Source organism: Ciconia boyciana, chromosome 2, assembly GCF_034638445.1.
Source record: "Ciconia boyciana chromosome 2, ASM3463844v1, whole genome shotgun sequence".
NCBI lineage: Eukaryota > Metazoa > Chordata > Aves > Ciconiiformes > Ciconiidae > Ciconia > Ciconia boyciana.
In genome coordinates this window covers 149,468,455-149,486,213 of record NC_132935.1, presented here as the reverse complement: position 1 = coordinate 149,486,213, position 17,759 = coordinate 149,468,455, and the positions used below count along the sequence as shown (strand labels likewise).

General features: G+C 36.9%; 1 protein-coding gene across 6 annotated transcripts in view; it reads left to right on the top strand.

Moving 5' to 3' along the window:
- The window catches only part of ARHGAP21 (Rho GTPase activating protein 21), a 123,615-nt gene that overhangs the window by 93,813 nt on the left and 12,043 nt on the right, over positions 1-17,759 (top strand). For all 6 annotated transcript variants that reach the window (XM_072854457.1, XM_072854462.1, XM_072854459.1 and 3 more), the window contains 8 exons: positions 12,145-12,303; positions 12,456-12,558; positions 12,650-12,686; positions 13,243-13,368; positions 14,389-14,673; positions 15,761-15,825; positions 15,907-16,055; positions 17,579-17,721. In XM_072854457.1, coding sequence (XP_072710558.1) covers positions 12,145-12,303; positions 12,456-12,558; positions 12,650-12,686; positions 13,243-13,368; positions 14,389-14,673; positions 15,761-15,825; positions 15,907-16,055; positions 17,579-17,721 — 1,067 coding nt within the window. The remainder of the gene's footprint in view (positions 1-12,144; positions 12,304-12,455; positions 12,559-12,649; positions 12,687-13,242; positions 13,369-14,388; positions 14,674-15,760; positions 15,826-15,906; positions 16,056-17,578; positions 17,722-17,759) is intronic.

The following is a 17,759-nucleotide window of genomic DNA, read 5'->3' as shown; positions in this document are numbered from 1 at the left end:
TTCTGTTCTACTGAAGTAGTCAATGCCTGTGTCATCTTTGCCCCGCTGTTGTTGAGTTGGATTTTCTTTTGTTGTGGCTGGTTTAATCCTTTGGAGTCTAGATGTCTGTAGACCTTTTTCTGCACAGGTTGATTTGTACCTGACTGTGTGTTCTTGAATTTAGTATAAGACATATTTAGAAAATATTGAATTTTGATTCTCAAACTCATGTGTGGAAAAACAACTCTTCTTAATACTCTTTAGTTTTTTACAGATTAGGTTAAGGGAGTTACAGGTACATTATTAGCACAATTGTCTTCTATTGGGGATCTGCAGCAGTGATTTTCCCCTAAAATTATCTATAATATCTGCTACTAGTTTAAATAACCAAAAATAGCAAAGAAGCTTTGTGTGCATCGAAGAATGGAAATAATACAAAAGGTATAATAATTCTGATTTTTTTTGACAGAATTTTGTTAAGGTGTAACAAAAATGCTTTCTTAGCTAGCAGATGGTTTTTATATTGGGTTTTCCTTTTTGAATGGGAGTTGTATACATTTTTTTGATTACTGGATGCATCAGTATCCAGTGTAATTGTAGAGTCTTCTTTAGACCCTGTCCATCTTTCTTTAAGGGTTAGTACAAGTTCATAAGGCATGTAACTGCTCTTTGTGCAGCATTTTTTTAATACTATGCCTAAAATCAACGTTGGGCACTTGATTGAAGTTTTGTGTGGTATTTGTACTCACTTAGGAGTGCTTGCTGGGAGTATTCTAATCCTGTACAATTTAATGTTGTGTAAAAGTCAGATCAAGATTGTCAAAATCAAGCCCAACCTTTTCTACACAATCTCCTATCTTGATTTTGACAAAGATTTGCCATGAACTTACTCACATGGCTTGCTTCCAGATTTTAGAGAAATGCGATGATTAAAGTTCAAAGAAGCCTTAAACATGGCAATTGTACTGCATTCTGGTAGCAGCTGACCAGTTCAGAAGAAACAAAGTTGTAACTCTCCATTGCAGCCTCTTGGCATAATACCACATGGGATTGTGTGAGCTTCTTAGCCTCGTGGACTGAAGCCTCCCTGAATACTCCAGAAATATTAAAAAGTGGTGCTGCTAGAGCGTGGGCACGGTCTGAGCCAACACAGTTCTTGTGGCTGTCTTCCTAGCAAGAAATTGTTGTGCCGGTACAGGTGCTGTGGAAGATTTCCACCACAGCTCCAGTACACATTGAAGATGAAATAACCAGTAACCCTCTCTGAATATGAAGAGCTTCAAATACCATTAAGAGTGGGCATTTTCCGAAGTTAGAATTAATATGCATGATTCTAACTTTGCTTGTTCCACTATTATTATACCTAATTACAGCTTCACCTGTTAAAAGCCTTACTTAATCAGGCGGATAAAACCCTAGATATACTTTGAAACTCAGTTAAAGGCTATTTAACTCTTCTGGATTTTTCTCGTTTGTGTTTTGGTTTGGGTTCCTCCCCCCCCCCGGATGATTGAGAAGAATGTTACTTTGAATGAAGATGTACCTTGGTATTGGCAACCTCTCTGCTTCCCTTATGTTTACATCAACATTATTGGTTTTTGCAGTATTAGGTTTTATTAGATATGATTCATTTCATAAATGCACTTACTGAAGTTATTTATACAGTAGATCTTTGGAGTAGTGTAAAAATGTAGATTTCAGGGGAATAAATATCTTCCAAGGTTAAATATTATTGCCATTTTAAATACTTCGTGGTGTGTTTATTATCACTGTCTGCTCATTAAAAGTAGTAGACATGGCCAGACCGTATTTTGGTAGAAATTCAGCCAGGAACAGTTGGCTTCTGCAGCAGTATTTTGTGACTAACCTGCTCTTGAGAATAACACATCAAGTTGGTACTAGAGTATCTCTTTGAAAGTAGCAGTGCCCTGCGCCACAAACAGAAATCCAAGCAGAGTTTCCACTGAGCTTGCTTATGGCAGTTTCTTGCAGGGACTATGGTGGGTTACTGAAGAACTGCCCTTTGACACTAGTCCTTTTCACAAAAGGCTGTTCTGAAGCAGGGAGATTAAATTTTGGGTTGCATTTGCTAGTAGAAATGAGAGATCTGTTCAGAGCAAACCTAGTAGGTAGATGTAATATCTTTTATAGGAGAAATGGATTTATTTGAAAAAAGTAGGCAAGCTATTGTGTGCTAAAACTCTTCTTCAGGTAAGCAGATGTTCTTGGGGGATGAGGAAGCTGCTGGTTTTACAGAAAAACATACCCCGATACTACAGGCTTTAGTACTTTCATGTGCTACTAAATTGCAGGATATTGTGGTTAGCTTGGAAAGCTGCTGTTTCTATTTCAGGTCCCAAGAAAGGCTCTGTTCTTGAAATGCTCTCTGTTGTTTCAAACTGTACCAGTTAGTCTCATGAAAGGTTACTCCATTTACCCCGGTCTCATTGTTCTCAAGACTAGTAAAAATACCATTCTCTATCAGTGACTATATTAGCAATTGTGGTGTTTAATGTATGGTTTTTTCAGACTTGTAATTTGTACACAATTTCTCTAACAGAGAACAACAAACGATAAATTTCTGATTTACTGGGTAATTTGGGATGTGTTAACCTGCAATGGCATAGAAATTAGAACACTACTTAACATTTTTGTAACTAGTGAGAAAGGATTGATTCAGACTATAATTATTTTAGTACATTTCTTAGACATAGATGTCTAGTGTGCATGTCTGAGATCTGCAGCTAGCTTGAAACGATTTTTTTTCCTTCTTACACCATTTATTGTAGGGTAGAAAGCAATTAAAAAAAGGATAATCCAACTCCCAGAGTGAGTTGAATGAACTACCCATATGAGTGAAATGGAGAAACTGCTTCAATACTTAACCTGATTGCAGGATGTCTAGCTGCCAGTGCTGTTTAGTGCTTTGGCCATTACTTCTGGATGAATGTTCTTTCCAACTTCGCATTGGGTTGTCACATGAAAATTAATTTTAAATTTATATGTTTTAAAATACTTAGCCTAAATAAATTATAGAGCTTTTCTTTTAGGCATGCAGTAGCATCAGATAAGTACGAAGACTTTTCCTCAGAGGTGTGGCCCTATTTTTGAAAATATCTAGTACATCCTTACCCTAGAAAAATTTTAGGTCATTTCATTCCACTATTAATTTGTGAATAACTGAGAGAAAATTAGCCAGATAAAAATATTTGACCAGACTTTGATAACACCAAAGTGTTGTAAAAATTAGATGAATGTCCTCTCTCTGGCTGAAATTGATACCTAAGGAAAGGTGTAAGAACAGGACAAGGATATACGATACTTAATGTTGGTACTTTCTATTCTCTAACCATTAGCACTTTACAACGTTCCTGAGCCAAATGTGATTTTAAGTGCTCCATAAATTTCTCCATTCTCTCTTGTACTGCAATAAAATTTTGGTGTACCCTGTATTGATTTAAATGAAGATTTGCCAGGAGTTTCACAGCTTTAACTACATGGTATTTATCCTCCCCCCCCCGCCTTTTTGAGTGTGTGTTTTTTTTAAAAACCTGTCTCCTGGTGGCTGAATTTCTGATACAAGTGTTGTAAGTGACCAGCAGACTGCTCATCTTGATTCACCCTTTCCATGTTTCCATGCCAGTCATGGTTTTATCTGTCTATTGCTTCTACCCTTAGCGCAGGCAAACCACCATAGTGATTTCTGTGCTAGTATTGGCAGACTCTGCTTTTCACCTTGCTTTAAGAGCTGATCTTCATGCTAGTTTTCAGAAACAAAAAGTTTTGTGTTTTTTTAATGTGTTCCAATATCTATTTTTCTACAAACTTCTGTCATAATAAAAGTATTTGGGTACTTGTTGATTAACAGATAGGATAAATTTATCTGGCTTCTAGTGAATTCTGACCAACCTTCTTTCTAATTGTTTTTTTGTTGTTGTTGCTACCAAATACTTATTTATTTTTTTGAAGTAAATTAACTAAGGAATTAGGAGGTGAAACATTCCAAAACACCCAGCATTAGTTAAACTTTTCAGGTATCTTTATTGTACATGTGATAGCATTCTTCTCTAATGCTGGAAGTAGGGGTGTATAGAGTTTACCCTATCAGTACCAACCTTTAAATGATAAGTCATGTACATAACTCCGAGTACTTTTTTTTTTTTTGAAAGTGTAATGAGCTTACTGCCTTTTTTTAGTGAAACAAATGCCATACCTTTCCTCTCCTCCCCCTACATCTTTATGCCTCTCTCTGCAGGCTGCTTCAGCTCTGGTACAGAAGATGACCATGTGAATACACGCATACTGAATGCCATTATATTCTTGAAACTAGAAAATAAATTGATACACTTGCACAACACACTATGAAAAGGGTTATGATGGTAGGAATAGAGAAAGGTTAGGGGAGACAACCAGAAATATTCTTACATGCAATAAAGAAATAATTGAAAGAATGTACTCATTCTGTTTTCTCCTCGTGAGAAGAGATAAGCATCAGACAGAGAGAAATTCAAAACCTCAAACTTCTGCAGCAGATACCATGGCTTGTCAACCCAAAAATGTGTGGATACCTTAAGGGCAAATCGCGGCTGAATACAGATGGTTGATACGGCATGTTTTAAGGAAACTTTAATTTTGGCAAAAACTGTTAGCAAATCTTCAGCCATTGTGATTTTTTTTTTCTACAAGTGACTGCCTAGCTATGCCAGACTATGAAAATATAAATGTAACTGCAATAGAAATTAGAGCTGACAGATGTTCATTTTTGAGGGACTGTTGCTTCCATTATTTTATTGGCACAGCTTTTAACATGTCATCAGTGTTTCTAAGATAAGCATCAGTCTTCTATTTTTTTTTTTTCAGGGTTTTACAGTGTGGCCTGCCAAATTGCTATTGCTCCAGGCTGAAAATTTCAGTGTTTCTTATCCAAAGAACAATTTTTAAACCATTGTGGTATTCTGAAGTATAGCAGCCAAAACACAAAATTACAAATTAGTGTTTTAAATACCGTGTAAATGCTTCTGTAACTCAAAAATCCTTTTTAAAATTAAAACTTAAAATTTGAAGTCAATAATTCATAACATGTAGAAGAGTTTTAATTAGTAGAAGCATCAGATTTGTTTGGTAATGGGTAATATTTTCAAAGCATAAATCATCCTTAGTATATCATTATAAATTAAAATAATAATTACAGGTAATAAAGGAATGCTATCAGGGTTCTTGGCAAAAAAAAAAAATATTGAGAATTGTACTTTTTTTATGTGACGAGGTAATACTGTGAACAGGAAACTTTAGAATTGCTTTGTATTACTGTGTATAGAAAGATAGTTATACATTTGTTTCACACTGAAATAAGCAACAGACTGTTATAGAAGGCTTTCAGAATAGTCTCACATGAAGAATAACCTTTGGAATTCTTTTGCTGTTTGTGTGAAGCTCCGTCAGTATAACAAACATATTATTTACATGAGCGCGTTAACAGAGGACTGGATTTGATGATTCAGGAGGCTTGTTCCAGTCCTGTGTTTCTGTGGCTTACAGAAATGAATGTGCTCAGCATGCAGACATGTTTCCATTCTATTCTTTTGGCTACAAGAAGATAATTACGTAAAGTAGATACATTAAGAAGTTCTTTGTAAAGATCATCAGTGCTGTCAGTACTTAAAAACTAACAAACAAAAAGAAGCTTTTTAGAAGTTCTTTTTTGAAAAATGAGGTAGGGAGTCATGATGACTTCAGGCAATAGTGTATCTTCTTCCCAAATCATGTGTTTTAGGCTTGGAAGTCTTTAATTATTGGAGCTTTTACCCTTGCAGGTTGAAGTATAAGACGCAGCAGCTTGTACTTCGAGGTCTGTAACAAAAAGTTACTGCTGTGGGATATTTATTAGTCCTTTGTGCTATCTTGTGTGATAGCAAGGTTAGTTCCTTATAGTTGATTTTGATTTGAACAATCCATTTTTGTTTTACTGGTTATTTCTGTCCTTCTCACTATGCGGGTGAAATTGTATACATGCTCTTTTTATTTGATTGTCTTCCTGATAGGCTTTTAAGAAAAATGGTCTATATTAGTATGTCTGTTAGTATGTCTACATTAGTATGTCTAAATTCAGCTTCTTTTGAGGTTTCTTGGAGATGAGGAGCCTCTGAGATAGACCTTTTTTAACTTCCTTGCTTGTGTGTGGATGAAGATCCTCTTCCTACCTTCAGTATCCTGTCCACCCTCTCCTTTCTTCCTGCATTCTTCTCACTGGTGCCTCTTCCTTCTGGCCTTTGTCCCCCTGCTCTGCTCTCCCTTGCTCCACTTGTGCCTGTGCCTCAGCAGCCTTTGCTTGACCCCTCATGTCCTGCCTGCTGCTGAGGTGAAGGAATGGAGATCTGGTCCACGTGGCTGTACCATAAGGGAAGTGCTGCCTATAGCAAGCTGCAGCAAACCTAAACTGAGAGGCACAGAGGAGGTATTAGACGTAGGGCAAGATTTTAAAGCTTTCATGTACGGTATTTAAGAATACTGTGGAGCAAGGTAGTGTTATGCATTGTGACGGTGCAGAGCCTGTCATGGTAGCGTGTACTGCGGCGTACTTGGATAGGCCAAGGATGCGGCATGCAAAATGGTTGTTGGCAAAGGGCTGGAAGTGAGGGAGTGCCTCAAGCCAGTCTTGCTGCAGGGTCCATTCATGTCACTGGCATGTCCTGTCTATCCTTCAGTAAGGAAAAGACTTTTTTTTTTTTCCCTCTTATTCTTCTAATGGGTGCTTGATAGTTTTGTGCTTTCTCTTCTGCCATAAGTAAAGGAACTTGCCATGTAAGGTTCATTCTTAAATTACACCCCAAAAGCCATAACTGTTGTTTGAGAGAATTATTGAAGAAATAGAGAGGCAATGGTTAAAATACTTATTGTAACGGCTGTCAGGTAGATGCCATCTCAGTATATAGAAACCTTCACATCTGTGCCTCTGTTGAATGAAGATAATGTTTTTAATTACTCTTTTAGCCCTTTGCTTCAGAGACAGAAAGCAGTATGAATTACCTCCCTGTAGCCTTCTGCAGAAGGCTGAGCTTTTTACAACGAGCGATCACTGTTACAATTCCACAAGATCTATGAGTAACCAAAATTGCATTAAGTACTACAGGGGCATCTTTAAACACATACCTAATCCAAGAATTGGATATGGTTTTCAGAAAGCCAATAATATTAAAGTAGAGTTATCCTCTTCAATGTATGCAGTTTGGAAAATTATATGTTGAGTGATTTTTTTGTGTCTGGGGGTGTACGGTCTCAACATTCTTCACGTGAAAAGCAATTTAAAGCTGTTTTGAGTGTGTGTTACTGCACAGCTATTACATTTTTATGATTTGAATCTTTAAATCAGATTGTGAATAGTCTTTGATAAAATACATACTTGTTGAATTAAGGTTTGTAGCCACATATTCACATTGTCTGTTTAAATTGAAATGCCTGATTAGTGTTTTAAATGGTAATACGGTCTGCAGTACACTTAGTAAATAATACAATTCCTTCTTACAGTCTTCTGAGATGTTGAGATACTGCTGGCAAGACTGCCATGTCCAAAGGGAAATATATATGAAAGATGACTTTAGCCTTGGGAAGCTAGTTTTTTCCAGTGACTTTCTATTACCAGTGAAGAAAGATCTGGCAATCTGAATCCCCAGGGGTTGGTGGGAGAAATCACCTTTCTCTGTTAATGATAGCCCAAGCATCCCTGATCATTAGCCTCTCCCGACTAAAGTTAGTCTGTGAATTTGCTGTCTGTGTTTATATGTTATGATTCAGTTAAACCCTTTCCTTACAAAAACAAACAAAACCACCAAAAGACAAAACAGACCAACAAACCTGAACAAACAAAACCCACAATCATAACCAACTTGGATAAACAGGGAACTCAAGACAGCTCCAGTGCAGCTCAATCCATACATGTCCATCCGACCCAATGAAATGCATCTGAAGATGCCGAGAGAGTTGGCTGCTGTCATTGCAGAGATACTGTCTATCATCTCTGAAGGATCATGAGGACTGGGAGAGGTCCCCATTAACTGGAAAAAAACAAATTGTGCACCCATCTTGAAAAAGGATGAGAAGGACAATCCAGGGAAGTCAGTCAATTGGCCTTATCTCAGTCCTTAGGAAAACCATGGAGTTGGTCCTCTTGGAACTCATTTCTAGGCACATGAAGGAGAACGTGACTGGGAGTAGCTAGCGTGGATTTACCAAGGGTAAATAGTGGTTGACCAATGTGATTGCCTTTTATAATGAGATGACTAGATCTGTGAATGACTAGATCTGTGAATGAGAGAACACAAGGGGATCACCAACCTTGACTTCAGCAAAGCTTTTCGCCTTTTCTGCGACACCATTCTTGTCCCATAGTCTAGATGGGTGTACTGCTGGATACGTAGGAAAACTGGATGGTCAGGTGTAAAGGGCAGTGGCTAAGGGTTCATGTTCTACCTGGGGGCTGGTTACAAGTGGCATTTTTCAGGGTCCATCTTTAATACCTTTATTGGTGACCTAGAGAGGAAATGGAATATGCTCATCAAGTTCGCAGACAACACCAAACTAGGGGGTGCAGTCAATACATGCAAAGGCGTATTTTAAAGGACTTAGCCTAGAGGTATGGTCTGATAGGAACCTCTTGAAATTCAGGGACAAATGCTAAGTCCTGATCCTGGAATAGGCTAACCTCCTGCAGTGTTACCGGCACCTTGATGGTGATGAAGACTAACACCATACTGGTCTGCATCAATAAGAGCACAGCCAGGATATTGCGGGAGGAGATCATTCCCCTCCATTTGGCACTTGTTGGACAGAAGCCCTGAGCAACGTGGTCTGAATTCAGCGCTAACCCTGCCCAGAGGAGGAGGTTGGGCTAGGGGACCTTCTGAGGTTCACTCCCACCTGAATAATTCTGTGATTCTTTTAAAAACTATTTAAAGTTTTCAAAATATTCCCTCTTTTGTGTTCAAGTGTTCAGGTTGTTAACTTTCAAACCTTCATGTGTAATCCTGAAGGACTGTTCCAGAAGATTCAGGTATAAAAAAAGATGTTAAATATTATATTAATAATGATAAAATTCTATTGTAGCAGCATAGTAGGGTATGATACAGATCTGTGCTTTTTTTCAGTTATTTTTTTGGTGTTCATTCCTTTGAATCTTTGGAAAATTGGTTAATACTTGTTCCTTAGTTCCTCTTCCACAGAGTGGGTATAGTACGTCCTCATCATGCTTTTTCACCCATGTAATCCTCAGTTTTGAAATCTCTAGGTCTGCCTCTGAGCCCATTCAGTGCAAATTTACGTCTTTGCGGAATCAAAGTTAATATTTTTCCAGCTCACTTACACTGTAGGTACAGATGCTCCCTCTTCTTGTAGGTCCCTGATCTCTAGCTTCACTGCAATACAAACGTACTTAGATACATGAATTTCTCTCTGCTTTATCTAGCAAATTAGTTAATGCAAGTTAACTGCATTTGGAGCTGTATTGCCTGTTTATGACAAGTTTTAATTGTCTTACCCCCATAAATGTTTTTGCATTGAAAGGCTCTTCCTGAAAATTACTAGTTGCAACCGTTGACCAATTGCATGCTCATGTTCAGAGGTGACAAGCGGCATCTTCCCCTTTGCCAGAGATGCTCTGTCACCATGCTGGCTCATTTTCCGATGGCCTGTCTCCTGAGTTGCTTCATAGACAATAGTGCAGAACAAATTGTATTTGTAGCCTTTTCTCAAATGAAAAGTAAAACTTCAAGTAGTCCTGAAGTCTTTGACCTTTTTGTTACAAATATTTAAAGGGACGCCGGTAATCTATGAGATGACAGCCTGAAAGAGAATTATTTTGTGTGGCTTCTCCTCTGGCTTGTTTGTTCTGTATGCTTCACTGCGTTTTGCACACAGTCATTTTCATTGATTGGTGAGCTGAACACATCCTTTTGCGTGTTGTGCGAGGAGTTTTGGGGTGCAAATACACCAGTTAATCAAGGAAACTGAAAAGGGAGACAAATACTGCAAGCACTAAAGAGGAAAGTCAAAATACAAGGGAGATACATAGTTGTGTTTGGGTTTTGTTTTTTATTGGACAGCAGGGGTGGAGTATGCCAGTGCATTAAATCAGTAGGCAGTAACTCATATGGTGTACGTCACGGTTTGCTCTATAATCACTTTACATTATGTAAAAGCTTGCCATTAGCTGACCTTCAGCCTCTTCAGGGATTGAACAAAGTTATTTCCCTCCTGTACCAATGTCATTTGCAATTTCTTTAAAGCTTGCCTATTTCTAAAACCACTCTAATTTTGATTCATCTGAGGATTAGATCCACTGTGAAGTAATAATAATTTGAATAATTATTGTTGTTCTCAAGGACTTAAAAACTGTTATTCATTAGATGAATTATTGGATTTAAGTATTGTGGGAAATTGTGTAGTGGTGCCTAACACTTTCATATTCACAGCTTGCACAGATTTATTTCAAGCACTAGCATTTTTGTAACTTTTGGGAGTAGAGACTGTGACATTTTGAGATAAGTCTGTAACATAAGTAACTTAAAGCTGAGCACTTCTGGTTTTTATGTTCTAAACTAATTAATTGTTCCATGAGTGGTTATATTCCTTAATCAACATAAGTGTGTTTCTCTCGGGGTTTGCTGCAGGGAAGCTGAGCAAATGAAAAAAGGCAATAGGGCAGTGAGCTGTTGTAGTTTTGAAATGGACGTGTAACTGAGGTTCTTCCTATCTCCTACTTACTGTAGAGAAGAGGTCTGTAAGTGCTTCTAATTTATCACTGTGGATGCAAGTAAAACTGAGAAATGTTTTAAATTGTAGTATCACAGGTTTGCTGTGAATTCTTTTGCTTTCCCTTTTTATTAATGTTTGTAGTTTACACCTAGTTTTTGGGTGGGGGATGCTTTTCTTAACATATAACTTCAAAAATGATTATATTTTCCACTCCAGACAATTAAGAGGGCTGTTATTGCTAAACCATCGTGTACTTTAATTGTTTATTGCCTTGTTTTAAATTTACATTGCCAAATTTTGGTGGTACAAGTGCTGCCTTAACAGAACTGTGACTGTTGGAAAAGCACAATGCAGCACACGCAGTTGTGTTCGCGCAAAGCAAAGAATAAACCTCTGTCTGTGAGTGTTCATTGATTTCAATAGGCTTTTCAGTAGCTCTGCATATTACAATTCTTAGCACCTAGAATACATTCATATTCATTATGGCAGTACAGTTCAGCCCCTGCTCGTGACTTGATTTTTCTGACACTCCACACCCTCTCTCCCCTCTTTTACCGGAGCATGAAGTAGAATAATTTTTCTAGTCCTAGTAATGCATTCTAGAAGATGTTACGGCTCTTTTCTCAGAATGATTGAAAATGCATCTTTCAGCTTCTTCCATATTGTAAGAAACATGTTAAATACTCGAAATACTTAAAGCTTTTTGGAATCTTTCATGATGACCCTTGTGGCTATTGAGACTGTGAGGTGCTGGGCGTGTATGGCATGCAATCGTTTGTATGAACAATTAGTGGAAGAACTAATTGGTATGTAGTAATGCCATCTTTTAAAAATATGAATACTTGCTTCTTTATTTGAATGTATGGAGGATGGGGGGGGATTGGTTCTTTGGATGCTGGAAATCTGTTTAAAATGCTTTTTTGTTTGCTTGTAACTTGGCTTTAGTATATGAACACTTGTTTAAATGGAATAGTTTTTGGTAGTCTGAATGCCCATATTTTATTGTAGGAAATCGTGCTTATCTGTCTCTTGAGTTTAGACTTACTGATGTAATAAGTGTGTTTTTCACTTATGCACATAAACAAAAATAGTCTACTTGAAAGTAATATTACAAGAGTTTAGCAAGTAATTCCTGTTTCATTCACTCACAGCAAAATCTATAATTGGGTATGATGTTCTTTGCCCTTATCTCTAATGTACAATTAACATTCTTATGAAATGAAACAGGCTCCTCTTTCTTAAAAACAAACAAAAAAGTACATTTGACAATGTGAATTAATTGGACCCTGATGTTTGATAGACTTCATGTTTAAGATACTTAATCTGATACCCCAATAATGAGAAGTTCAGACAGCTATTTAGTTTGAGCATTTGATTAATGCATTTAATATGTTAATATATGACATATTACCTTTGTAGATGAACCGACTAGTCCTAGTATTGACCATGATATTGCACACATTCCTGCTTCTGCTGTTATTTCTGCATCTGCTTCTCAAGCACCAGCTATAACAACTGTTCCTCCCAGTCCCACTTCTCCAATCCCTTTAATTCGGCGACAGCTTTCACATGATCATGGTGAGTGTTGATTTTGTTTTTTTCTCATGCGACTTTTTTCTTTTGCACTCTGGAGAACAGGAATGAAAACTGTAAACGCTTTATTGCTTGAAATAAATTGCAAAAATGTGATTCAGGTTCTTACATACTCGAAAATTTCTATTTATTTGTAGAATCCATCCGGCCTAGTGTCCTGGATAGCCAGCCTGCTGCAAAAACTGAGAGGTCAAAGTCATATGATGAAGGACTGGATGACTACAGAGAAGAGGGAAAATCGTAAGTTCATGAAAAATATCAGTTAATTTGGAGATCTGGTTTTTGAAGTTTTTTTTAAATCTCATTTTAACATTTGTTTTTCTCCCAACAGATCCATTAAGCATGTATCTAGTTTAAAGGGGATTAAGGTAGGTATATATGTATATAACAACTCCTAAGAATTACACATACTACTGTGACAAGTTGTATGAATTATACAACGCAATTATACAAAATGGTGTGTTAAACACAGACATGAAGTTTATTGAAATTGCTACTCATCAAATTGTTCTTAATTTTGATTGATTTTGATCTTTAAATTGATTCTAATGTTTTTCCCCGATTGGTGCTGTATGCATCGCATAAGTAAACGTGGTCTCTTTTTTTCTAGGCTCACCACATGGTTCTTGATTTTTTCATTTTCCTCAGCTTCTGTAAACAAAGCATATCTATGGCGTGCTTTTGTAAGAACTTACTAATGGGAGTCTAAGACTCCTGCAATTCCTCAAAGTATTATTGGGATGTGTAAGGTCACTATTGTTGTATGGAAACTTTAGAAATTATATTTTCCCGGGGGGATATTCTTAGGACTTTTTGCTGAATGAGGTGTCTGCTTTTAAAGAGGGAAACCTCTTGAATGTAGGGATTGTAGAGAAATGTATTTAGAAGTACATTGTGGGATTCTTTCTGTGATGTTTTCTTTAGATTGCAGACAGTCAGAAATCTTCGGAAGACTCTGGTTCCCGAAAAGATTCTTCTTCAGAGGTCTTTGGTGATGCCTCCAAGGAAGGATGGCTCCATTTTCGTCAGCTTGTTACAGACAAGGGAAAGGTACCTGTCATGTTTGGTTTTTTTAACCTAGCACAAACGTTAAGCTGGTGGAAACCTAAGATAAGAAAGCCTTCCTGGTTTGCTTTTTTAATTAAATTTTTTGGGATATGAGCATCAATAAGACTGACAAAATTTTATACCTGTTAGAACATTGACTTTAGTGAATTCCTTAGCTTCTTTTACAGACTGCTTTCTGAACTTCTGAACTGATAGGACGAGAGGAAATGGCCTCAAGTTGCACCAGGGGAGGTTTAGATTGCATATTATGAAAAATATCTTCACTGAAAGGGCTGTCAAGCATTGGGACAGGCTGCCCAGGGAAGTGGTTGAGTGACCATCCCTGGAAGCATTTAAAAGACCTGTAGATGCGATGCTTAGGGACATGGTTTAGGGGTGGACTTGGCAGTGTGAGGTTTACGGTTGGACACGATGATCTTAAGGGTCTTTCCAACCTAAATGATTCTAATTTTACATTTCAAAGCATCTGTGAAGTAAACTCATTTCTAATGACTAATTAAGTAGTAAGAATCAGTCCCTTGATAATTGTAGTTTGAAAAAAGCTGTCGCTTTCGTGACCGTTGTGGAGTTGAGTTCAGATTAACCTTCTGCACAAGTGTAAACTAACACTTAAGGAAAATTGGGAGTTTGGAATTGCAGTGGTGTGTAAATGTGAACTGTGACTTGAATGAAGTGTAAAAGGCACGGGCAAGAGTCCACCAAATACTTTTTACTACATTTGTATTAATGCCTCTGTGAAATTCTAGTCGCATTCTGTTCCTTCTACTGTCATATGTGAACACACGCTTAATGGGTGATCAGGGAGGGCAGGCTATTGAGTAATTCACTCCTCTAATGGAGAGCAATTAGTGTACTTTTGTGTAGTCTTTCCACAGGTCATTCTTAAGAATGGTATAGGTAGGTGGTTAGTCTTTCTTTTTAAAACTTCTGGAGGTAGGTTTTTTAATCCAGAAACATTCATAAAAAAATACAGAAACTAACATATCAGTTGATGTTTTTCAGCGAGTTGGTGGGAGCATTCGGCCATGGAAGCAGTTGTATGTTGTTCTTCGAGGTCATTCACTTTATTTGTACAAGGATAAAAAGGAACAAGTGACCCCATCTGAAGAAGAACAACCCATAAGCATCAATGCTTGTTTGATAGACATCTCATACTGTGAAACCAAGAGGAAAAACGTATTTAGACTCACCACATCAGACTGCGAGTATCTGTTTCAGGCTGAGGACAGGGATAATATGTTAGCATGGATTAAAGCAATACAAGACAACAGCAACTTAAATGATGAGGTAATTGTATAATATATAATGCAGAAGCTGTGGTTCTTTTAATTAAAAATTGATTATGTTTTCTTGTAATTAATACTTCAACAAAAGAAATCATTTGCCATTAAACAATAGACCAAAATGTGTACAGGAACATACAAGAAAATGAGGTGAAAGGGCAAGGTAACTGAGTAAATACATAAGAGTTAAAAAAAGCCTGACGTAGTTATAATGAGAGAGCAGACTTTGGAAATAAATGAATTAATGTTGCTACTGATTTGACTGAAGATATGCTTTATTATTAAACTGCTCTGTCAAAAATCCCTAATCCTTGTAAAAATATAATTGCATTATTAGAACCAGTGTGTTCTGTCTTCAGACTTGCATCGCAAAGCGGTATGTGCAGTGGTACAGTGTGATGAGTTTCTCAGTAGTTAAAAAGTGAAACCTTGAAGGATGCCTGTTTCTCTGATTAAATGTTGATGTTTCTATGAATTAAATGTTAATGCTAATTACAAAAGGCAAACATATACTATTGTACATAACATATATCTGTCCCAATATTGTCCTCAGCGCATTTTCATTTCAGTGATGAGCAACAGAGGAATATTTTCATGTCTGTGGTCATGCACATCTGCTCAGATTTGAAATAATTATCCAAAGGAAAATGGATTAATAAACATTATTAGACAGATGGATAAAAGCACATTTGAATTCATGGCTGTTTCAGCTGTATGTGTAGTATTAATTAGTTATATAAATACTGCGTGCACATAGGATTGGATTTTTCAGAGTAGTAGGGTGTGTTGACTTGCATGTTTTCTATTTAAACTTCACTTTCAATTTAATCAGATTGTATTGCTTTGGAAAAAAAGTCTAAATAGAAGCATCTAATTTGTAATTAGTCACTTTAGTTTTCCTCATGGTTTTTAAATGCTCTGTCCTTATTGTTCTTTAGGACCGCCTGTTAGAATTCCCCCCCTCCAACTGTACTGAAATGTTAATTTTTCATATGTGGTCTGTTGGTGGATAGAGTGAATCATATTCTTAAAGTAAAAAGTATTTGTTGTGTTTTATAAGATTGTAAACTAGGTCTCAATTTGTTTTATAGGATACTGGTGTCACTAGTAGAGATCTAATTAGTCGAAGGATTAAAGAATACAGTACAATGATGAGGTAGGTGATCTATATGGTGCCAGTAGTTTTTGTAGACTTCTTATCTAGCTTGTTTTTACTGAAGTAATGTGTCTTCTTTAGTTCTTCAAGCAGCAAAACAGAGCCATCTCCCAAAACACCTCGCCAGAGTCTAAGTATCAGGCAGACTCTGCTTGGAACTAAGGCAGAACAGAGGACCCAGAGTCCACATTCTCCTAAGGATGAGTCTGAAAGGAAGCTTCTCACTAAAGGTCTGTATGTTTTGTGTATTTCCTTAGTTCCTTTTAGTCCCAGTGTGAGGCCATTGAGGTGCCTTTCTCAGGTTTTTCGAACTCATGAATATACAGATGCAAAGCAGCTATTAACCAGATTTTTTTAAGCTACAGCTATAATCACTCATTTCTTGTAACTACTTCATTTAGATGTTATCTTATATATACTTTAGGTCTTCTCAGATCCCTGAAGGCTTTTATTCCAGTCCCCTCTCAAGAGGGTTTTGGGTTTTTTTCCTACGGCTCCATGTAGTGTTAACCGTAGTAAAATACAGGTGTTACACTTCTTGTGACCAAAATTTTGCCAAGCTTTGGAAATAATTTTGTGTGTAATTCATACTTTTGTCTCCAGCTGACTTGGAAGTAACAAGGTAAATTCATATTTTAAATATGCTGTTAAGAAACCAAAGTTTTCCACTGAAGTGTTTTAGAAGTAGAGAAGAACATTTTTTTTCTTAATCTTTAAAATACAGGAGTGAAACTATAGTACTTTTTCCAGACCAAAATTAGTGCCTGCTGAATTCTAAAAAAGTCTGATGAGCTGGCACTGCAAACTTAAATCAGTAACTGAACTCCATCAAATAATGTCACAAGCTACTTTTTTTTTTTTTTTAAGAATATGTAAATGTATGGTATTTCTGATCAGCCTGTGCTTGTAAGGATGTTGCATACAAATTCAGGCAACTGGCTGAGCAATCACTTTTGATCAACCACTTTTGAACAATTCAGTCTTGAATTTAAGCTGTGAGTGAATTCTGTTTTATGTTACCAACAAATGTCCCTTTGCTCCTGCTATGCTACAGATTATGTAACTAAATTGCAGATGTTAAGTAAATGTCAAATCTGCTGAAAGAATATTTCCAGAAATACTTAAAGGAAGTCCTACTGTATTAGGCACTTGCAGTACAGGATAAATGGGAATTGGAATTTGCTACGTGAATTGTGTAGGAGAGGTAAACACAGCAACTGAAGTTTTAATCTGATTTTTTGATAGATAATACTTTTAAATGTTTGAGTCCTGTTTGGAATGATTTAGGAGTGACTAAAATCTGGTAATTATTGAAAAAGTGAGTAGGTCTGCACAAGTGTGAGTGTGGCTGTATAGTTTCATAGGTATTTTGTGCAGCACTGTGTTCAGTAGAGACTTAACCTTGCTTTACTAAACGTAGATTTTAATTTTTTAAAATCCAATTTATGTACCTTTAGTCTTAGAATGATGAAATTCCACAGTACCATTCAGCTACTTGCTTTTTAAAATCTGGGGTGTGAGTATGTTCAAATGTATTTTTTGAATCACAGAAGAGTAAAAGAAGGTATGTTTAAGACAGACTAATGTTTAGTGAGTTATTGCGGGAAGCCAGGCCAGTAAAAGAGGTAAAAATGCAGTAGGTGTAGCTTGATCTTTGCAAATCTGTTACCTGTATTCACAGTAGGTTTTGTGACTTAAATGCTCTTATTTTTCTTCTTTATTTCCTTGTTTGCATTATACTAACAACAAAAAGATGAGACAAGCCCACCAAAAGACAAGGGGACGTGGAGAAAAGGCATTCCAAGCATTATGAGGAAGACGTTTGAAAAGAAGCCATCTGCTGTAGGAACATTTGGTGTTAGACTAGATGACTGCCCCCCAGCTCATACCAACAAAGTATGGAAGGATAGTTTTTCTTTCCATTATGATTTTAA